We start from the raw sequence: 24,407 nt of genomic DNA on the forward strand, positions 1-24,407 counted from the left end.
ATGTATTAGAAACGTGTAATCTACAGACCATACAACGGCGGTTGCATGTTGCAAATGTCTTCCTCTTAACCGGTTCGTGTTATGAGCTCCATATGGTAGGTGAAGCTTATATTTTCGAAAATTGCTGTATACATGCTGGTCTATTGAGTGATGTATTGATGAAAGTAGATATTTTTATTAGTCAGTTTGAGAACATGAAATATTAGTGCAAAAGCAGTAGAAAAAATGATACCATAGATTTTATCTAACCTCTCAGATTGAAATGCATTTATTGAATATTTAGCGAAATAGTTTTTCAGGTGTGTCTAGAATACCTGCAAACCCTGCTATATGCAATTAATTGAACGCTGTTTATAGTAAGTTTAAACTCATTATTATGAAGGCAGAGCAGAACAAGACCATAAACACATGAAAACCAACTTGAAAATAAAGTGGCAGATTTGTTGTCTAAATATGGATGTATAGTGTGTTAATGATCTCGATGTAGCGCAGTGGATTGGACGCAACCAGATATAATAAAATGGCAAAGCAATTTCGATCTAAAAAACTTCTATATACATTTCTAAAATATTTTTAAAAAGTGCCCCCCATTTAATTATAAATCTAGGCGTAATTATTAAATTCTTCTGTGCATATGTGTAAATACGCTTGTCTTCCCAAGCGTTACGTCCCTGCTCATTTGTATTGACATGCGTTTTATTTGACGGGCAAGGCTGCGAAACGATCTATTTTTTTGAGTGGAATTACTTACAGAATTTCATTTCAATCTCAGGATCCTTTCATAACATCAATTATCTGTCTAACAAATTTTAAACAATGAGCGATCCGACTGGAATTGCATATTTGAAGACATTCCAAGCTTTGTATCAGCTGGGAGAGTTGGTCGTTGGTTTAGTGACTTGGGCAATGCTTGCTTCACAGCCTTCATATATTTTTCATGGACCTCTACAATTTGCTCTCGGAGTTCTGATTTTGGCTTGGATAATGACATTGTGAGTTTTTTGTGTTTTTTTGTTTTTACACCCATAACCAAGATCTTTTACATTTCGTGAAGAAGCTCACTTGGGATATAGAGAAAGTAGGGAGTATGGTATTTGGATCATAATACAATCAAATATACCTCCAAATCATTTGGTGTTCTTTGTTATTTGATAAAATAACTCTGGCTTATATTCCATATAGCGGGTGAACATGATCAAAAATATAGCAAAGTTTTTTTTTGTATGAGATGTAGTTTCATTTATAGTTTTACCAAGTGACTAAATTTTCCTCGTTTCGAAAAATTGCTTCTGCAACTTGAGTTACCCGCGGTTTATCCAATATCAAACACACGTAATTTTTTTTTAACATATTCAACGAAACATTTCATATCGAATTTTGGGGTCTGGTATAGTTTAGTACCACACGCACTCCTAGTACGATATCGGCGGCACAGATGCCGTTTCGGGCAATCGTAGCTATACTTTGACAAGCTCTGTGATGTGATTGTGACGGCGTAGTAACGTAATTTTAATATGACATAGTCAAGGTGGGGTTAGGCATAACATATGTCAAATTCGTTATGCTACGCCCATCGGAAGTACTTGTTGTACTAAACTATACTAGACCCAAACTTTGTGGTCTACTTGGCTGTAAAATAAGTTGGTTATCCGAATAAGGCAATTAATCTTCTTTTGCTTCAATTATTTGATGTTTATAAATATATTATTCTTTTCAGATTATTTTTCGTTACTTATATCACCGGATTTCACGTCCGAATCAATGCATTCTTTTCATCTCGCTCATCAGCCAGTAACGTCGAAAGCGGTGAAACCACAGCCGGATCTCTAGCGCCACTCTCCGGATCCACTGTTCCACAAATTCGATGGTTCGTCATGGAATATTTCGTGTATCTTGTAATGAGCTTATTCCTGTTTGTGGCATTGATATGTATGACATCACAAACCCATCACAATGGAGTATGGATCGGTGCGTGCGTCATCGGCTGGGCATTGGCTATCATGTACGAAATACACTTTTGTCTACTGTTTCGTAACGTCGAAGCTTCGTGGCCTCATGAATGGTGTTTCTCTTGCTTCCGTAATTGCAATACTGGGCAAACCACTAAATCTGAAAAAGAATCTCTCGTAGCTTCTGAAGCCGGTACATCGGCAACCCAGCCCTAAATAAAATATCTTGAATAGAAAGACTCATCAGCTGTGAGAGGCAATTCAATTCTAAAAAATCATGTCGTTAATAGTTACGTTAATTGCCTTGCATTGGCTAATAGGACCTCAGCGCCGCAGATAGAGTTGGAATAAGGTCGAAAAAGGCTAAAAATAATTATTGCACCCATTCAAAAAAAAAAAAAAGCTTGAATAAAATGTGCACATGAGAACTGTGATGCAATTCTGCAAATTTGTTTTACGCTTTGCCATTTAAATGTAAAACAAGAGAGTTATGCTCAAATGTATGGACACGTAGCGCCACCCAATGGCAATAATTTTGATGACGTCATAGCGAAAAAAAAAGGAATAGCCTTTTGGAGAAAAATTTTATCTTTAACCACTGAAAATTTCAAAGCAATTGGTCCAGTATTCGAAGAGAAAAGCGATTTTTTAATGATAATGACGAAAGAAAATAACAATAACAACAAAATTTTGAAACGATCGTTATGTCCACTAAACGTGTCCAAAAAAAGAATAGAAACTTTCAGTAGCTTGAAACGTTTTTCCAAGATTACTGAAAAGCCACGTTTTCCGGTCGGGCCCGTTAGCTATTATGGCCTGACTTGGAGATTAAAAATTTCAGACCTCTTACTTTGAGAATTCCTGGCTACGACCTTGGGTTATATAGCCATTATGCATCCCCAAAAATTTGGAGTTTCCGGATACATGCACATCCATCTTCTTATTCAATTTAGTTTTTTAATCTGAGAATAATAATTTGAGCTGTGGAATTGTGGATGTCGTAGCTTAAATATTTCTTAAATATAAGTGCAAATGTATAGGTCAGTCGTTTTCAACATTTCGAGGTACGGTGAACATCTATAAAATAGTAGATCTTTTATAGTCCGAATTGTATAAACTACAAATATACATAAAACTAACTTAATTCTGGCAAAACAGAATTATCTTCAACGAGTAGCAAGTTTAATAGTAGTGAAAACCCTAACAAATATTTGATTAAACAATATACTGTATATGATAATATAGACTTTCAGCTTTGAATGTGAATTTGCCGAACCTCTGGACTATATTGGCGGGACCCAGGTTGAAACCCACTGACACAGGCAGTTGAAACGGTGACCATCCCTGAACTGATAACCAAGTCCGATAATAGCGACTGATTTTTTGAACATACAGGGTTTCAATAAAGTCCCTTCACAATTTTAATTTTATCATGAAGTCAGTTCTCTTAACCCGGTTTGTTGTTTTTTAATCAGTAGTTGTTTAAGTATTTTTAATTCTTCTAATTATCTGTGAGGGCCAAAACAATATATGGTATCGATAAATTCCGTTTGCAATTTTAAATTGCTTTAAGACTTTATGGACAGACACCCTGTATATTACTATTTATCGACTAAATAGTATTTAGCAACGACATATTTAGCTCGCTACAATTTTTGCAATCATTGAGAATTATAAGAAATTTGTGTTCATATATTATTATTGAAGTATTGCGAAGCATAGATAGAACGTAAGGAGGCAAGCAAAAAATCGCTTTTCATATCTGGTTATCATTGTGCAATTAAGGGCGCTCTAGAAATATGCGTACCAATATGGAGGTAACTAATTTTGTTCGCCCACTTTATATTAAGTTGTGTAAAGGGGCTGAAACATATGGGCAGGTGTATGAACTTGACTAACACAGAAAGTCCCCGAACTCGTAATAGAACTGAAATAAGGAGAATCGGAATAAAATTATGGCCTAACCCTAACATGGTACACATAATACGGGAGTACCGACTTTTGGATTCGAATGTAAACTTGCGGAACCCTTCATTTGTAATGGCGGAATCCAGGTTGAAACCCACTGGCACAGGCAGCTGAAACTGGGACTATTTTTGACTTGGTAACAAAGTCTCTCAAAAGCAACTGAATTTATGAAAACGTATTACTATTAATCGACTAAATGCAAAAAAATTACTTAGCTTGTTATGTTTTTCGCAATCATTGAGAATTATTAAAAATTCATAATCATACAATTCCCCTCTGAAAGGGAAGTCGCGGGGAAACAGAGCTGGTTATCGACCAGCCACACCAAGTTTCTGATATTTAGTTAAAAAGATCGGGTAATTTAATTATAGAACTACTGTTATTGGTGGTGAGTACCGTATAATTTTGCCGAATTATACAACTAAAATATCTCAATAAAAATATAATTATTAGTGATTAGATACGAAAGCCATCAGACCGCAGACGAACAGAGGATTCTCTGTTTGGACTGGATGAAACTGCTTATAAATGGCAATTCACGTGTAACGCATGCAAAATATTTGGAATCAGACAGCGATAATTTCCGTGCTTTGATATATATATCTGCATTATCATATAGCAATTGCTTTCCAAATAAACTATTTCTCTTTTTTATTGATAAAATCGACGGATTTTAGGGAATTTGCTGAAAATTATTACCCGGAATTTGGCATTCCAATTTTGATATTTCTTACATATGAGAAGAACGACCCGGTCATAACGTTAACCACGGACCCTCGTCGGGTTACCAGGCCGATTACTAGGCCAGGTCAAGCAAAGGATTATATCGCATTTAGTCCAAATACTCGCACTTAGAAGACGGGCTTGCTTGGTAAAACACATAATACAAATAAAAATAACGTCACATAATATCTTTATTCATCCTGTACAAAAATTAATATATATAATAAATATATCACATTACAATAATAAAATGTATGAATTTTATAGAATGTTAACAACAAGAAAAGCGAAAATAATAAAGTGAAAATTCATGCAGTGGTTCCAGAGAAATATTTATAGTCGATAAACAGATGTCATATATATACAGCGTAATTATAACAAAATGCGTATCCCCGTAGCATGTGTACCAGGTTAGGGTTAAGTCATAATTGTCTACTTTTTCCCCTTATTTTAGTTCTATTACGAGTTCGGAAACTGTTTGTGTAAGCCAAGTGGATATACTCCTTGCCCCTAGTCTTTTCCCCTTTTAGTTTATCCATATTGGTGCACATACTTCTGAAGCGCCACAAAAAGATGCCAATGCGCCGTTTTCATAAATGTACAAACAAATTTTGGAATAAGAAAATGTCAGCCAAGCTGGTAACTAGCTATGTAAGATTCGAATAATTTTTCAAGAATTAGAATTAGAATCCGAGCGTCGCGATTCCTATATTTCCGAATCTTCTTCATTCAATTATAGAATTTTGAGATTTTTACTTTTAACTTTAAAACAGGCCGCTTTGTTTCACTGCTGAAAAAGTAATATTAGATATAATATATCGCTATAGCAATGAATTAACTTACGAAATGCTAACGGAACATTTAAATTGGTCATAATGCAGCACTTGAGAAAGTTTTCGACTTCAGTTAAATTTTGACTACCTAACTAGGAAGGGTAGATTCGCGTACGTACCGCTCTAAATATTGGAAATGCCAGATTTTTCTCGTTCCATGTACCATGACTATATCATGATTTTAAGGGAAGAAAATAGTTTCAATGAGCGAGCCAAGGAATTCAAAAGTAGGTTGCCGGCATACTATGCCAAGTTTTTTTTTTATATTTCATTTACCATAAGTGCATGACGGAAAATACATGAAGAAAATAGTTTTTGATGAGCAGGACAAGTAGGCATACCCATGTTATTCGCTGACGTAATAATTTTGATGCCGTCATAAATGTGCATTTAAAGTGCAATAGTCATAGGTATATTGATTATAATGAACTTAAAAAGTGCTGCAAATTCATGATGTCATATGATTGTTGACGTATCGTCCGTTCCTAAATGGAAACGTTGTGCAAGATGATGTCATGCCAGTTCTGCAATACTATTGCTTTTTAAAATGTTGCTGTATCTCATCAGATGTCTTGTTTTTTGTGTTAGGAACCATTACAGCAATGTAGATTGTAAACAGAATTGTAAAGCCCATCCATACTAGGAAACTGTAGGCGCCCATCCATTTCTACAAAAAAATGTGAAAGTTATGCGAAATAAAAGTAAGATCGGCAATTAAGCATATAGATATGAATGTACAGGTTAGGGTTTGACCATAATTTTATTCCGATTTTTCTTAGTTTAGTTCTATTGTGTTAGCCAAGTGAATATCCCCCTGTCCGTAGGTTTCAGTCATTTTACACAACTTGATGTAACGTAGGCGAACAAAATTAGTTACCTCTATTTTGGTACACACACTTCTGGAGAGCCAATTTTTGTGATTATTTAGAATTCTACTTAGAAGGGATTATATAAACGATTCATACCTGAAAATACGTTGCCATAAATCCGACCAACCATCCAGTAAACCATAGCATTGCGCAACCAAAGTTAACGCAGATTGGTCTCGTAACTTCAGTTGTTAATTCACTGACAAGTGGAAATAAACCGATATTTTCTCCGCCCGCGAATCTGCAAATATAAAAAGTTAATAAATTGTAATTTAAATGAAAATGTCGCCGAAAAAAGTAACAAATATCAGTTCAATTTTAAATTCACTCCAGCGCAAGATTTCGAGATCTTATCCTTAGTGGTAAGATTCGGGAGCTTCGCGCGAAACCGTTCTTGTTTTTTGTTTTTGTATAAGACATTTGCTAACCAAGGCGGATAGGTTCGTTCACTACAGCTGACAACTAGCGTTATATTTTGCGTTTCGAATGTTATGATTCAGATTAGACTAATGAGTACTCCCGTAGTGTATGTACCAGGTTAGGGTTAGTCTATAATTTTATTCCGATTTTTCTTATTTTAGTTCAAGACTGTCTGTCTTGAATATAATCCCTAGGTTCCATTACATTTGAACCCACGTACATTTGAACCCATGGCAATTGCACCTGTATGCTATTGCACCTATGGAATTTTTTTTGTTTTTCGGATAGTTGAACCCACACTAACCCTAACCCATGGGTTTTAGCACCCGCATATAGATTGAACCCGTGGATATACACATGGGTTCAAATGTACGTGGGTTCAAATGTACGGTCACCAATCCCTACCCATAGGTTTCAGTTCTTTTACACAACTTGATGTAAAATAGGCAACAAAGTAGTTACCTCCATATTTGGACAAACACATCCGGAGCGCCGGTTTATGCAGAGCGTGTCACGTTAATATAGCTTACGTAGTGACATACATACTTTTTTCGAAATGAGAGAACCTCATGTTAGCGAGATCGCTACTGTAGGGTCTACAATCGGTATTTTCTAACGCGCAAACCAACGCTATAGTTCTGTGTAATGTCAGTGGCTCTTGACATTTTAGCGGTCGTAGCTTCGGCTTTCAAACATTCTCCGTCAAACATTCTCCGGCTTTCGTACAGTATTCTATGTTTATATGTTAGTATTTTAAAGGTGACGCTGCTCGATAACCATCACTGATTTATCACGTCTTCCTTCACACTGAAATGCATTTTTTTTGTCTTTCTTAATATGTCTGTACAGTGTGTACTTTCGGCTTGTGATAAAATAAACTACTGAGTGACTGACTATTTAATTTATGTGTACTTGTGGCCGTGCTTTGAACGAACCAAGATCACTGCGCACATACATAAAGGAGACTAAGTTCTAAGCAAAATTACAGAAGAAATTCTGAGAGATACAAAACAATATAGAATTATAAACTGTTCTCGTAATAAACATACCTCACCCCGGTAAGTATACGGCGACTCCAACAAACATTAATTTTTTTATGTTAATTTTTCACGGGAATTTGTTCAAACCAAGATCACTGCGCGCATACATAAAGAAAACTCAGTTCTGAGCAAAGTTACAGAAGAAATTCCGAGATATGCTGAAACCACATGAAAATATATAAACCGTAATGAACATTACTTACCCAAGCAAATACACGGCGACTCCAACAATAGCCAAATACGACATTCCTGGCACTGTTTCATACGTTGCCAGACTTGCTACTACGAGGATATGTCCAACTATCATGATAATGTTTCCGATGATGCATAGCTTCCAAGAACCCATGTGGTGGAGAATGTAAGACTGTAATAATGTAAAAAATTATTATTTTAATATTTATACTATAATATTTAAACAAAAATTTATTAAACGACGATTATTAATATATCAATATTTGAAGTTCAATTGCACAACTCGATTTAAGGCAAAGTTTCCAATGACGTATCATAAATGTAAGACTGCAATTATATAAACAAAAAATTACTAATATCTCAATATTTATACTCTATTAAAGCTAATTGAATAACTCAATTTATGGCAATGTGGGTGTATCAAAAATGCCGTGTCCCGCTTGTTTAATTAGGTTGTATGAATCTCATTTTAAATAAATACTCTGCCAAAGTATTATATTTGTTCAAACCCAAAACGTAGCATGAACCCCACTCAATATGTTTATTGAGACATTTTAGGACACCGAGTTTCCAACAATTGCTAGAAGTTCCGTAACTTTTATTTAAAACAAGCTGTATGTCAAGTAAAAAACATGGTATGATTTAGCAATTGATGTGATGAGTGGTATTGCCACTATCGTAATTACCAGCCATTATCTTGTTATTGAAAAAAAAATCATATATATATAAAATAAATAATCCAATAACATTAGTGAGGTTTATGATGTGGGAATACTCTCAACGCACTTGCCATGCTTTTAGTTCGAAATCTATACACTTAGTTATACAAACATAGGTATTAAATTTTTATTCTCTTACTTTCCTTTCAACGTTGTGGTTTAGAGTAGACTTACCCCAGGGAGCGTTGATAACACTTGAAAGAGGAATACGCCGACAGTAACTACGGTGACATAGTCGGGTTTGATTCCAGCTTCCAAAAATATAGAATCAGAAAAGAATAAGACGTTGTTGAGTCCGTTCAACATCAAATTGGCAAATAGTAGAAGAACCATGACAAACTGACGTCTGGAAATAAAAACATTGTTACCTAGCAACAGAAATTCAGCTGCCACTGGGTAGCAGCATACGGCAGAAATTAAACGACGACATAATGTTGCATAGAAAGGGAGTTCTTAAACTTTTGGTGTTATGGAGCTCGTGAAGAGATTGACTATTATTTACGAATCCCCACAATAAATTTATAAAAATAAAAGCAAAAAAAAAACATTGTTACCTACCGATTAATGGGTGCTCCAGAAGTATGTGTACCAAGATGGCGCGCAACCTGAACATAGTATGTGTACCAGGTTAGGGTAATCAGGCAGTGCGCCATCTTGGTGCGCATACTTCTGGAGCGCCGATTAATATTCCTAATTAAACTAAAATAACTTTATTTATTGACTCGGATGTATTTGCTGCTTTGTATTTAAAAAATATTAAGTATTTTAATAAGTAAACAAATAGCTCGCGGAGCCCTTGGGTTTCTCGCCTCGAAATGCCATATGTGCGTAAATAGTGACTCAAAAAAATCTCAGACGTGATCCAAACTTTTTGCATCCGAGCGGTTTCAAATTTTGTGAACTTTTTAGTATCAGTACCAGCACTTTAAGAAAACAAAAAAGTTTGTTATGGCTAAATCGGGACGTATGGTATAAGCCTACTTATTCCTAGCTAATATTGGTTTTATTCAATCAAATGCACAACATGTGTACCATGACTCGATCGTCTGAACACTGAAGTAAATAATATGGACGCCTGGTAATTTTTATAAGAGGCGAATCGTTAATTTCCCGTGATAATAGTTGCCTGACTTTTGATCCCCTCACCTATATTCTTCAGTCGTCCACACGGTCTTCAGAGTGATGTCTTGAGAAGTTTGTTTCTGCTCTGTAGATTGGTCATAATTGTTTTCTAATAAAGATTCCGATCGCCTGGTCATTTGTGCTCCCATCATGCTCCTGATTTCGGCAGCCACTGCTGACTATAAAAGGAATGTGAATGTTAGATTTTTTAAACATTCTGAGGTAACATTTTACATAACCCTCAACTCACTAGGAAATATTGTGTAAAAGCTGTTTGGTCAAGTCCTGTTATAGAAATATCATAATTTTAATAACCGTTTCGGCGCGAAAAATTTCTTTCTCTTACACTCACCTACATGTGAAACTTAAGCGTCGCTTAATAGGCCAATCAAATTTTTGAAAAAATGAACTGTTTCGAGCGGGTCGGATGGATGTTTTTGAAATCATTCTAGAACAGCGGAAATACGAGAACGGCCCGCAAAGCTATCTCTTCGAGTATTATAATTCCCATCCGTCTAGATCAGTGGTGCACAACCTAAGGCCTCCATGAAATCTGCGGTCGTGCTGGTGGTATTTCAGTTGCAAAATAAGCACAAGGCAAGAATACCTACGACCTACGAAGTAATCATTGAACACAACTCATATAAAAGGTCTCGACCTCATTGGCGGCAGTTATCCTTTTGTGATATGATCTTCCGTGTTTTGCCTCTCCACTTGTTTTACTTTTATTTGCTGTTTTAATTGAGTGTTATAATTGCTTTAATTGTTTCCGCAGGGCGTAAAATGGCACAAAGTTGTATTGTGGCGCGTGTTGCCGTGGGTCAATAGAGTCGACTTTTGTGTGGAGCATGTCTGTTTTTGTTATTGTTTATATATTTTCATTTATACAGGTTAATTTATGCTGTTTTCATAATATAGTCGCAGTTGGGAATTGAGTTCCTCTGATTTTACCGTAGCAGATAGAATTTGAAAGTTGAAGGGGGAAAACGTGCGACACTTACAAAAACGAAATGCGGCCGAATGTAGAAGAAAGATTGTACACCCATGGTCGAGCACCATCGATGATACGTAGTATGTTCCCCAGCTTTTCATTTTAGGGAAGGGGAGATTTCAAATTTAATTTGTTTTAGTGATAAAACTACTTGTAACTTATAAAAATGTGTTGTGTATTTGTCTGAACATCTGCACCGGGATATAGGCTACTTTCTGGATATTCAAATAAGAATCTATTTACGTTAAGAGATATAGTGTGGTGTCACACCTCAAGATTAGGGGTGTGTTTGAAATTTTAGTGAGCGTCGACAATTTTTTGAGGGGGCGTGAAGCTAATAAAAAATAAAAATATTTGTTAGATTTGATCTTGCCCGCCTTATTTTGGATATTTACATTTTTATTTTATTTTTAGAGATTGCAGAGAGCTGTTGTGCTTGTATCTTTATTATCATGAGCATTTTCAATATTTACGTTCTATACACGTTTTTCCAACGTGTTTTTGAATAAAACATACTTTCGCTTTACTATCTGTTATTTTTAGCTTATTGTTAGCTAGTTATTTTATTGACTTGACAAATTCTAAAAAAGGAGGAGCGGCTTGAAAAGTTTGCAAACCATTGATCTTAAACCAATCTAAAATTTCCACACAAATACCCATTTATCCTACCTCTGGTCCATCCCGCAATTTCACCATAGTTTTCATGAGTTCGGCTCTGTCTCCGTTTCTCATGATGTAATACGGCGTGTCTGTTATCCAGCGAGACATTGTGATATAAATTGCAGATGGTATTGCCGGGGTTATGATGATTAAAGGCCATAGTTCAGGAGTTCCGAACACCTGGATATAAAATAAAAAGTTTGTGAAATTCATTCGCTTGATATCAAGATATAGCATATTCGAAGATGACGAAAACGTCATTCCCACAATACAATTCCCACGAGGATGAAAATTTAAAAAATGAAAATTAGCAAAAAGAGCAGTTTTTTGAATTGGCCAGTGTCAGGTAATTTTAAGTGTAACTTGATTTGTAAAATAAGCTGCAGATTGTAAAATACATTTGTGCTAATATCAATGGTCAATTATTGGTGCTCCCGAAGTATGCGAACCAAGATGGCGGACATCGGAACGTAACATTGGTAACAGGTTAGGGTTAGGCGATAATTTTTTTCCAATTTTCCTTATTTTAGTCCTATTATCAGTTAGAAGACTAGCCAAGAGCCTACCGTAGTATTTATACCTAAAATTATGGCCTAACCCTAACCTAGTACACATATTACATTCCGATGTCCGCCATCTTGATTCGCATACTTCGGGAGCCCCCAATTATTTTTATTTCAACCACTTGGAAACAATTATGAAGCCTTCAAATAGAATACAGACATATTTCGTATGTATTTCTGCGATCTCTACTTATGACATCTCGGGTCTGAAGTAATCCGTTGAGCTTCGAGCTCTCCTGTAATAGCAAATTCAACAATACAATGCGCACTAACCTCTGACCATCCCAATATGACGCCAAACAGTGCTCCGATTGCAAGTAATACGCCAATCAGTCCATCGTAGACTGCACATCTGGACTTCACACACGTTTCGCCTATGATCACTGGTATAAGGCCTGTCAAACAAAAATGAGCAAACATTTTTAATCAATTAAAAAGACATACCTCATGAACAGAAATTGAAATGAAAAATGTGTTAGTTTCAATATTGATTATAAAGGCATTATAATATGCGCCTAAATAAGATGCTACTTTAGAAAATTCGAGTAAAACGGAATTTTTAGAAGATCCGCACAACCGGTATAACATTGGGCCTTGGCTTTTCTTGCGTCCTAACCAAGTGGCCACGATCACGCCCCGGTACATATTTAAGTAAAACTATTTAATAAACTTTCATATTGCAACAAAAATTTTAAACTTCGATAAAATAACCTTGGTAAAATAAAATTGGTCAAATCGATTCAGACAAATTTTGAACTGCCGCCATCTTGTATCGAGGTAAATACCTTATATTTCGTTGTGAAGCCATATTTTTAAATGCAATTCTGACACGTGATTCTTCTCTTACTATAATTTATTATTGAAACATGTTCATGCGTGCCGGCTTAGTGAACATAGTCGTAGGTAGACAGTGACAAGGCACGAGTAAGCGTTGTATTACGTCCTTATACGAAAAATAGGCCCCCTCCCCCTCGCCAATAAAAAAATGGGGCTGGCTACGTTCTTGTCAGCGAACTGACTGAGTGATAAATTCTTGGTTTTCAGTAATTGGGTGTCGGAAAGACTCATTACGAAAAGCCACATTACGTCGATTATTATTAGATTTATATATCTTATATATCCATTATTATACATCTAAGAAGTCAAGATTCGATTTGAAAAAAAAAATATTCGACTCGATTCTGAAATTATCGAAATTGTCCAGCCCTATCCAATAAAAGAGACGGTTATTGCCTAGTTAAAACTTTTTTATATATATATATATATATATATATATCCATCTTTGGCTCGGTGCTTGTCAAATAACTCATTCGGAACGTGCCCAATAGTTTCCTCCACGAGAGGGTATGCACACATGAACTTCCGTGTTTTCAAGCTTAGCCGAGACCAAAACAACATAACAGCGGAAGCCCGACATTAGTAACCCGAAAGTGGATGACTCTTATTGAAAGCGAACAATAGCAATCAGTATGACGTCACATTGGAATACCGCTTGCAGACGACTCGCCGGTCACGTAGTCGAAAGCAGGCGTAAATACGATCACGGCGTTGCCGCCGACATCGGTGTTTTGACGGGAATCTGTATTTTTGGGAATATCACGCGGGACCTTTGTCAAGAGGGACATCTGGCGACATTTCCAAACGCGACATTTCCAAATATATTTGATTCCCCCGGGGGACTTCCAAAGTTCAATTAGAATATGCTGTCGCTTTGGTCGCATGTTAGAATAAAATTTTTATTTTCATCCCGTGGGAAAGGAAAGCCGATGCAACGGCTTAATCATATATGTATTTATAGAAACGCGGCCTTTCGCCCGGTTATCAGTCCATTTGAGTATGGGATTAGTTTAATTCGGCCCCGCATTAAATTGAACATCATACCAGCTCCTACTCGGTGTTTATGTCAAAATGATTTGTTTATGTAATCTCGCCAACAACCCAATTCGACATATGTTAGCAAGCAAAGATAGAACATGTAATAAACCAAGTAGGACCATGTTACATTATGTATAAGCTTCGCACTTATGAAGCAATCGTACTTAAATCAACTAACCGAAATATTTAATATATTTAGTAGTTACACTTTGTACGTGCATGGAAAAACGATTGAATGTTTAATTCGGTAAAATTATTTGTAGTTATTTTGCAAACTGGTCAGAAAATACCCCCAATCAAACGTGTAATGGATACATATAAGGTCTATGACGATCTTGTTAGCTCCATATATTTCTCCGTGTGTTTATCACGCGGTAAAAGCGTGACAGACTGGGTTTCACGTGACCACGGTTGTAAAAATATTGAGCGCATAAACGCATTTGAGAAGATGGCGAATTGAACTGTGCATTTTTTTCTGGTAATTTTGCTTGGCGCGAAGTGCAATGCATAAGCTCGTTCTACGTTATTAACAGTTTTTAAATATACAATTTAAAAAATATAATATCGGTCAAAACAGATAAACAAAATTTTTTTTTGTATGAAGTTCATAGATACACGTCACAGCAGTAAAAAACTGTGTAGTGGTACAACTTAACCCTTTTCGAAATGGATCGCACATATCATATACGAGTGAAGACTAGTCAATAAATTCAAGGTGTCCCGAAATGTTCATTCATCCTCAAGGATTCACATCCAATTATTTCACATACAGTTTATTTCAAAAATCAGTAATGAATACTGTTAGCGATGGGTGGTCGTAGTAATGAACTATATGAGTACGACGCTTAGGACCAGCTTGCTAATGTAAATTTGACTAGAACAGCATTGTCACATAATTGGCGCTGTAAAAAAAACACTCTGTATGACGCAGATTAACATATTAAATTACGAAACCTCTGAGAAAGGTCGACTTAAATGAATTTCACTATAAATATTTATTCTAACTATATATATCATACCAAAGACATTAGGACACTAGTCTCGTAGTCATGTCACATAGATATTATAGATTTTGGAAATTTTGTGCGGATTAAAATCATTTACTTAATCCCTTTGATACCTGTTTGAGTGCTACTTTGAAATGAAATCTGAGAAGTTGTGTGATCTCAGTGATTTCAGTAATAACCTATTTTTAACCCCACTAACCCAAGGATGACAGAGTTAGGAAAGGAATCATATGAGAATGTGTTTATGTGATTGCGATCACGTAACAAGGTAAATGACGTTAAGATCGCATATTAAGGTGACACCTCTGTTTGTTTGACATATCTATTATTCTATACCTCTGACCTCCTTTGAAATGAGTCATAGAATCCCATTTCCGTGATATTCTATTTTTTATATTTCGCGTGCACACTAGAGTCCACCTATTCGACGATTTCGGTTCGGCGAACGCGCCAGTTCTCGCCGCCAACTTTAGTTGTTTATACAACGAACTTTACCAGACTACTGTAAAAACTCAGGCTCCACAATGCCATCGGGATTTGCCACTTTTGGCTAACTTCCGAATCAAAGGGTGTCGTTCTATGACAAAGTCCTTGTATGATTACGCGATTTGTTTCAGACCTATACGTCACCAGTTTTACGACACATTGCGTAATGGTGATAGACCACGATGATGTAACGAAGCATACTCGATTCAATACGTCACATTACACTGGAGACCATAATGCTAAATTTATAACCTCTGATAACGTGCTCAATTCCTTATTATTACTCGCTAAAATACCTTTAAATATGGGAAACCGTTGGCTGTTGCAATCGTATTGATTACGTGAATATTTGGCGTCACAGATATTTTCCCCGCCAATGTCAAGGTTACCATGATAGTGGCATCGATAAAAGCTACGGCGACAAAAACATCATTGATTTCCTTCGAATGGAGGATGATCGGCATTTATAGGTAGATATTCAATTCTACGCTCCACCGTTGTTGTAAAAATAAGTATATTACAGTGGAGTACAATAATCTACAAATTGAAATGGGAGACCGCACATCCACGACGTCAAGCTTAGAATTAATGCTATTAATCAATTCGGAAATGAAAGTACGCGATCGGTCAGTTGTCGTTTTTTTTTTATGTAACATGAAGATTTTATTAACGAACTTGCGTAAAAACTCAGGCTTTAAAATGTTGTCCGGATCTGTCACTTTCGGCTAACTTTCGAATAAAGTGTGTCGTTTTATGACAAAGTCCTTGCATGATCACGCAATTTATTTCAGACACATACGTCACCAGTTTTACGACACATTACGTAATAGCCAGATTTGCGACACATTGCGTAATGGTGATGAACAGCGATGATGTAACGAATCATACTCGATTCTATACGTCACATTACACTGGAGACCATAATCACAAATTTATAACCTCCGATAATACGTTCCATCGATTATTACTTGCTAGAATACCTTTCCAGAAAGGAAATATTTGGCTGTTGCAATTCTACGTAAATATATGACGTAACAGATATTTTTGCCGCCAATGATAGTGACATCGATCTCCAAAGGCAACAATTCATTACATATATTTCCTCAAATAAAAGATGATCGATATTTCTATGTTGACATTCAATTCTACGCGCCAACGTTGGTGTAATAATATCCCTCACAATTTCATTTTTGTTGTGAAGTCAGTTCTCAATATATTTAAACCAGTTTTTTTTCATTTTTTTTTTATCAGTAATTGTTTAAGTATTTTTACTTCATTTAATACGTCTGTGGGGTGCAAAACAACATATGGTATCGGTAAATTTCTTTTGCAATTTTAAAAAATTTCAAATATTTAAAAAAAGACTCCATGGACACCCTATGTATATATATACGTATATTACAATGGAGTACAATGAGCTAAAAATCGAAATTAGAGAGCGTCGTATAAATGTGGAATTAATGCTATTAATCAATCCGAAAATGAAACCGCACGATTGGTATATTCGACGAAATTTGTCATGTAGCGCAGGAGATAGAAAAATCAATTTTTTCGTCGTAAGATGATTCATTGGCTTGAATTTTCAGAGCAACAAAATGTCACGTTCACAGAAGCAATGACATTCACACGTGTTTATCAGCGTTCGTCACAAAACCCATGAGGTTGGGAAATTGCAAAATATTATGGATAATGATTGTGTTATTTGATTCTAGAGCAGTGGTTATTTGATTCTAGACTAGCGGGTCATGTAAGTGTGACGTGAAAGTTACATTTATAGGCAATATTTACGGTGTTACGAAAGCAAATGCGGAAAACAATAAGCATGCGCCAAAACTAAATTTAATTGCAATCTCAATTTGCCTAAAACATTAAAATTTGGTTGTGGCAGCATCAGGCGGGCCATATTAAATTAACAACGGGTCGGGTTTGGCCCGCGGGTCGTAGTTTGCCCATTCCAGTTCTAGAGACTTGCTTCAAACCAGCACAAATGTATTTCTAGAACGTTTTGCCTGACCGGGGTCAAACTCCTTCAGACAATCATTATTCAACTACGATAAGAAACACGATGGCGTGCACATAAATTTACTGTATGTTTGAAATAATCCAATTAAGCATGGCGTTCCAATTTTATTAAAGACGTCAAAGCGACGTGTGCGATATTTATACTTGTCACCTTTTATTGATCGTAATAGACGACACGCCGTCCATGTAAGCAGGAAATGTATGTATTGCTTTGCTTTTCAATGACAAATAAAAATAAATTATCTATCATTACAGAGACCGGTGTCATTCATAGACGTAGCCAGGGGGCCTCGCGGGCCATGCCCCTCCCCCAAATTTTTTTTTTTACATTTTTCTTAAATACAATTTTGCGGCATTTGCAGTATGATATAAATTCATACGTCTTTTCCAACACCATTTTGTCTTTCACCAAATGAACTAGGCGGGATAGATTGTTTACTACATTGTGTTAGATATCAATGGCTACTTTCATCTGGCTTTGTTCGGAAAAGACACGAGTGAGCGCCATATTACGTCATTATACAAAAAGCACCCTCCCTCCAATAATTTTGGGCTGGCTACGCTATTGGCGTCACTCATATGAACAAATGTGTACAAAACGACGTAGATACATTTCTTCGTGAATTAAATTAATTTATAAAAATTTATAACGATGCTTTTTCTGGAAATATCACTTGTGTCGAATTGAATCTCCTTAAATTCTCGCCGCTAATGACTATATTTATTTGTTTTTAATATTCGTATAATGCCGAGCATATCAAACTGTGTATGTCCGAACTTGGATCCCCAAGCTGATTGCAGTGCCCTTCCTTGTCCACATAATCAAAGGCGTAACTGACCTTTAACTCTACGTGTTATACTACAACAACGTCGCATATAAAATAAGGTACTCCTGTAGTATGTGAACCAAGATGGCGGACACCGGAACTTAGTATGTGTTAGCTAGATTAGTGTTAGGCTATTATTTTATCCCAATTTTCTTATTTTAGTCCTATTACGATTTCGGAGACTAGCCAAGTGACTCGCGTAGTATATGACCCAACCCTAACCTGGTACACATACTACGTTCCGGTGCCGCCATCTTGGTTTACATACTACGGGAGTACCGAAAATAGAACTGAAAAAACATGACACAACAACGAACAATTTTTTCAAAAACCTGAATATATTACCGAGTGCAAGTCCGTTCGCCAATCCCATCACGAATCTCCCGATTATCATTGGTTCGTAGGCTTTACTGAGTCCTGCACCAAGGCATATGATGAGAGCACCTGGGAACGATTTTGTAAAATTGGGATTAATATCTTCCAGACGAAGTTTTTAGCTTTTAGCTTATCCATAGCAAAAAAAAACTTTAAACCCTTTCATAACAATATTGCACCAGTTTAAAAAATAAATAGCGAATCTACACTGAGATTTTTTTTTGCTCTGAAAAGAAAAACTTAACTATACTCTATTTCAATATTTATAAAGCTTTATCCTTTATTCTAAATTTTTGTTTAACGTATAAAGAGCATATTATAGCTTTTCAAGGATACACCTTTGGCGTGTTTACTTTGTGAACAATTGTGTCATATACAATTTACAATAAAAGGCATACAACTAACTTTCGTTCTTGGTTTAACGGTTTATAAGTTTTACTGTATACTATTGTTCACGAAAGGCGCCACCCCAATTTTTATTTTATTGTTAATACGACATTTATAATCGTGACTTCGAAACAAACGATATTTTAAGAAAGCTCTCCACAGTCTTATTTCGATGTCGAAGTTACCCAAGCTATATACAACGGCACAATTTCATCTATCTCGGTTTGTTCGTTTGGAAGGATTAAAAGTAAGTCAAAGAATGTCGGTTTATCAATAAAGCCAAATAGTGTTAAAACCGACGTACGAGTTTGTCTCAGCAAATACCGTAAACTAGCTTTAAAAAAAATAAAATGTTGCAAATTTAAGAAAGAGGTGGGAGGGAGGAAGGTCAGGGGTCCCCTAGTCTTCTCGTCTACACCTATGTTACTCACCCAAAATGTTGATTCCATGTACAGCGATCATGCATTGCTTCCTGCTGAGAAACATCAACACAGATTTTAGACTGAGTGATCCAACGAAAGATCCGGCAACGATCATTGACATAGTTAGAGCTTTCAACATCTCCCATGTAGAATCCGGCATTGGTTCGGAATATCGAGACTAAAGAGAAATGGATCAGTGAGAATTATGAAACTCTCAATTATTCACTGTGTATATTAGTACATATTCGGGCACAGGGCAAGTCAAGAAAACATATTGCATGTATTTTTACTGAACACAGGACATAGAATTTTTTTAAATTGTAACAGGTCAAAATTTCGAAATGCAAGAAATGTTAAAAATCAAGAGGAAAATATTTTATGCATTTGGAATACAAACATACATTTTTTTTTATTATTATTATTACGAAATGTGAAATTTGATCAAGGTTTTTATAGCGCAATTTTTAAAAATTACATATTTCTCACGCTTCGATATTTCCATCTATTTTATAAGGCAGCGGCTCCCAACAAAGGGCCCGTGGCCCCCACAAGTGGGCCATAGAGCAGTTTGAGGGGGAACACAATGCTAGGCACCAAACTGATTTTACATTCCCCTTATGTCCTCCTTCTTTTTCTCCCTTTCATTATTTGATGAGGTTATTTCACAGGGTGTTTTCAATTTATTGAGCATAAATTATTTGAACCTAATGGGATTAGGGGGGTCACGAGTGCTAAAATCCTTCAAAGGGGGGACACGAGCTATAAAAGGTGGGAACCACTGTCATAGAGTATAAGATAAAATTGCAATTAAAATGTTCTTACCATATACGTGTTGTTATACATCTCTTGCAGGACAGGAATCGTCGGATTCAGGCAGGTTAATCCGTAATTGATCATTGGTACAGTCGCTATTATCGTCATCAGAAGAATTGTTGTGCAATAACTTGAATTTTGAAGCTGGAGAAAAAAAGAAATGTCAAAGTTTTACCAGAAGCGAAGATCTTTCGTTGGCTTCGTGTTTTAACAATTTTTAAACTACGTCAACTCTCGTCTTGCGCTCCGAGGAAGGACCAGCAGTTACAGCTCAGGTTCTTTCATCTTTACGGTTCTGCACCGACTACCAAATTTATAACACCCTTGGGGGCCCCGAGATATGTAAACGGCAAAGCGAACGTTGGTCATTCTAACGCTTCAACCTCTTGACCATCGCAGGCAAACAGTCAAATATGAGGCATTCTTTTTAAACGTGTGTTTGAAGGAATTAATGAGAATACCTTTTTGGACTAAAATACAGGGATCACGGGTTAATAATGTCAGGTTCGAAACCTACATCTGGTACTAACACAGAGTATACCAATTTAGGAAAATATGAATGAATATATTGGTCATTCTCAGAAACGTATAGTGCGAGTGACCATAAGTACAAGTGGCGGCTTCGGTTTGAACACAACAACAAAAAATATTTGAAGTCAAACAAGAGTCGATATTCCGTAAACTTGGTATGTACAGAGAATACCAATCACGCCGGTATGAACACATTACAGAGGTGGCGAAGGGTAAAATAAATACGGAATTTGTTAGTCTTTTGTTCAACATAATTCGTTTTCGGGATGACAAAAAACTTTGGTACTCCCGTAGTACGTGAACCAAGATGGCGGACACTGGAACGTAGTGAGTGTGCCAGAATAGGCCATAATTTTAGTTACAAACACTACGGCAGTCACTTGCCTAGTCCCCGAACTCGTATTAGAACTAAAATAAGAGAAATTGTAATAAAATTATGGCCTAACCCTAAACTGGTACACATACTACGTTTCGATGACCGCCATATTGGTTCACATACTACGAGATGACAAAAACGTTTGTCCATATCACCCTCAAAAAATGTTGAGTTATTGTGTATATACTCGTGTTAGGTTAGTGTTCAAGCCGATACCAATTTATAAGCTATTTCCATAACAGCCATTTGTATTTGAATATTGATATATCTCAATCTAAAATCATCGATATTACGAAATTATCGAGACTTTATTTTTTGACATGTCAACGATTAAATATGTTTTGTTCAAGTGCTTTTAGTCCCCCAGACAGAAAAAAAAAAATTTAGTCAAAAGACGATATTTTAGCCAGACGTAAATATGTCAAGGACTCAAGGTATCTGATTAAATATATTTTCAATACGAGACGACTGTGGACGTGACTGAGAAAACGTTTGCTAAGGCTGTTTAAAAATGCGCAAATGTACAATTAATATTGATGTAATTCAAAATGTAAATGATATCACCTTATATCCTAAGCTCTGCGCTACGCTATCTAAGGTGTTCAATTATTTATATACTTTTAAATTTAGCGAATTTACTGATTTTTGTTTATAGCGAGTCAAGTTCAGTTCTTAATGCATGCAATATTAATGATGTTAGGATTTCAGCTTCTGATTCTCAGAAGCTAAAATTGAAAAAAGTTTTTTAAAAATAGCGATTTTAATCTCACAAATTTGATTGAGGTATTTTATTATTGTGTAATCCTAAATCACTTGACTTTATTTTCTTTCGAACATGTTCTTAAGATTAAATACTGATTTGAAAAAGTAAACTTTTATTCTTGATTACGTGATGATTTTGTTTAATAAAAGTTTCTCATTCCATATAACTTCATAAGGAAATGAAACTTTGAAAAATTATTTCAAACCAGACGTAAATTACAAATGCTTTCCTGCTTAAAAACTAAAATAAATCTTCATGCAGGAAGTTGTTGATTCTTGAAATTTCATTTTGCCTGTATTATATTTGTTTTAAAATTAAAGTTGGATAATACCCGGTTTTCAAACTGGAATCCAAACCCGACTCCGCAAAAAGCAAAAAGTCATGGAATATCAAAAAATGTTAAGGACAATTCTGGATAGGTTAGCTTACATTCTGCATTTAACTGATTATTCACATATGACCCGATTTAAAGTAATCCATAAAACATTCAACGAGATAGCGATCAGAAACCGCCGACTTATCGATCTAGCGGCGTGTATCCTTGTCTGTCTGTCCGTTAGATACACGCGATATCTCACGACATCAAGATTGAATCTGCTCCAAATAAGCTATAGATCCCCGCATTAAACCTACAAATCATTGCATTTTTTTCTACAACATAGAAAATTCAAACAACAGACAGACAACATATTTAATCATATGTTGTAAAAAAAAATGCAATGATTTGTAGGTATAACGCGGGGACCTCTAGCTCATTTGGAGGAGATTCAAATTTGCTGGCGTGAGATATCGCGTGTATCTAACAGACAGACAGACAAATACCTATCAAGATACTTACCGATCATAAGATCGATAAGTAATAATTTCAAAGGGAAGTCTGAGTTGGACCCTTTTTTCGAACCAAATTCGGCTCCCAAAAGTCGACTTTTTAAAGCCGAATCTTGAAATACTTATATCACGTTGAAGTGATAACCATGAATTGTCTGTGAAACATCGAAACAATTTAGTGATAACTGGCACCTAGTTCCAAATAATTCGCAATCCGCCAAACATCCAAATATACATATACAGGGCAAATATACAACTAAACTGCGACAAACAATATTTGTACACTCGAGCATTACAAAAAATACTGAACCTGAAGTGTGACTTCTGTATCTTCGTCATCTTCTCTTTCAGAAATCTCTTTTTCCTTCCCGTTTTCTTTCGATTTCATTTCCAGTAATTCAATAGCTTCATCCCGTAATTCAGTTTCTATTTTTCCATTCTGTTTTTCGTCGACACCACTCGCCATAGTGGTTTTATAAAATATTCTTTTAATCGTAAAGTAAATCTATATCATAGGCTGATTAAGCGGAAGTAAGAATATATATAAGAATTGTTTATTCGTTTAATTTAAGCAAATGGTTTTCAACTTTTATAGCGGAGCGGAATCTCAGTGAAACATTCCAGAGCCTTTTTAGTGTCGGAGCCAAATTTAAAACCTTAAAGTTGTAAGGAATGGCATAAAAAAACAGAAAATAAAACAGCTACAAAAGTCAACTATGTATTTAGAAAACATCAACAAAACTCGTGGTATAAACCAAATTTTCACCGAAAATGATTAATATTTTGAAGAATAATGAGAGCTGCAGAAAGAATAGTTGAGAACCGCGGTTCAGAATCACTGTTTAGGACGTTCGAGGAACACCTGTGCAGTGCTATAATTATCTCATGCAAATTCATTCTTTCATTAATAAAATTGTATAAACCAGGGCTACTCAACTATTTTCACCAAATGTCCGTTTGGGAAAATTCAAAGTTACTGGGGTCCGGGCATTATAGAAAAATTGTTTCATTAAATAAACGAAACTTCAAATGCAATATTAAATTAAATACAAGAGTAATGAATGGCTCGCAAATATAGACACAAATGTCGCACATCGGTACCAGTACGACACACTGTGTATGTAAATGGTATCAAAAATCATCTAAAACTATAAAACGGTACTTATACTGCCAAAATAAACAAGAAGACGCGTTCCAAATTAAATGGTCGAAAGGTCCGGATTCGGACCGCGGTTTGCAGTTGAGTAGCCCTGGTATAAACTATGAATACATATACAAAATACAAGCTATTACTGGCAAGGTATAGGGGTTTAATAATAGTGGCAAACATATTGTATTCAAATAAATTTAAATAATATATTATAATATTCGGGCCTCTCGTATTTAAATAAACACTTGCGAAACCCTTGGACTGCGCAACCCTGGTTACTAACCACTTGTTTAATTAAGCAATTACAACTGAGTTTTTTACCTTGTTTTTTAATAAAATCCTGCTTTACGATCGCGATCGAACCAACTCCGTTTTTCGTGACACATTTTGAAATCATTTTAGAGAACAAGTCTGTACATTAAAATCTGCACATAGTTGCCAGTGAGCACTTGGTGTAGCACTGTATCTAACCTAAAAATCAAACCCTTGATAGCCC

At 35.8% G+C, this 24,407-nt stretch overlaps 2 protein-coding genes across 2 annotated transcripts; one reads left to right on the forward strand and one right to left on the reverse strand.

Moving 5' to 3' along the window:
• The first annotated feature begins 628 nt into the window (after nucleotides 1-628).
• Nucleotides 629-4,661, forward strand: LOC120337158 (uncharacterized). The gene is made up of 2 exons (XM_039404878.2): nucleotides 629-992; nucleotides 1,718-4,661. The coding sequence occupies exons 1-2, from the start codon at nucleotides 817-819 to the stop codon at nucleotides 2,163-2,165; spliced, it is 624 nt and encodes a 207-aa protein (XP_039260812.2). The 5' UTR covers nucleotides 629-816; the 3' UTR covers nucleotides 2,166-4,661.
• A 422-nt stretch (nucleotides 4,662-5,083) lies between these two features.
• On the reverse strand, nucleotides 5,084-23,279 carry LOC120337155 (solute carrier family 2, facilitated glucose transporter member 5-like). Its single transcript, XM_078117101.1, has 11 exons — nucleotides 23,072-23,279; nucleotides 20,273-20,407; nucleotides 19,460-19,628; nucleotides 18,612-18,710; nucleotides 12,323-12,444; nucleotides 11,496-11,666; nucleotides 9,860-10,014; nucleotides 8,888-9,059; nucleotides 8,006-8,166; nucleotides 6,439-6,583; nucleotides 5,084-6,140 (listed from the first exon to the last, which is right to left on the reverse strand). The coding sequence occupies exons 1-11, from the start codon at nucleotides 23,225-23,227 to the stop codon at nucleotides 6,006-6,008; spliced, it is 1,620 nt and encodes a 539-aa protein (XP_077973227.1). The 5' UTR covers nucleotides 23,228-23,279; the 3' UTR covers nucleotides 5,084-6,005.
• Between the last annotated feature and the right edge of the window lie 1,128 nt (nucleotides 23,280-24,407).

Source organism: Styela clava, chromosome 10 (assembly GCF_964204865.1).
Source record: "Styela clava chromosome 10, kaStyClav1.hap1.2, whole genome shotgun sequence".
NCBI lineage: Eukaryota > Metazoa > Chordata > Ascidiacea > Stolidobranchia > Styelidae > Styela > Styela clava.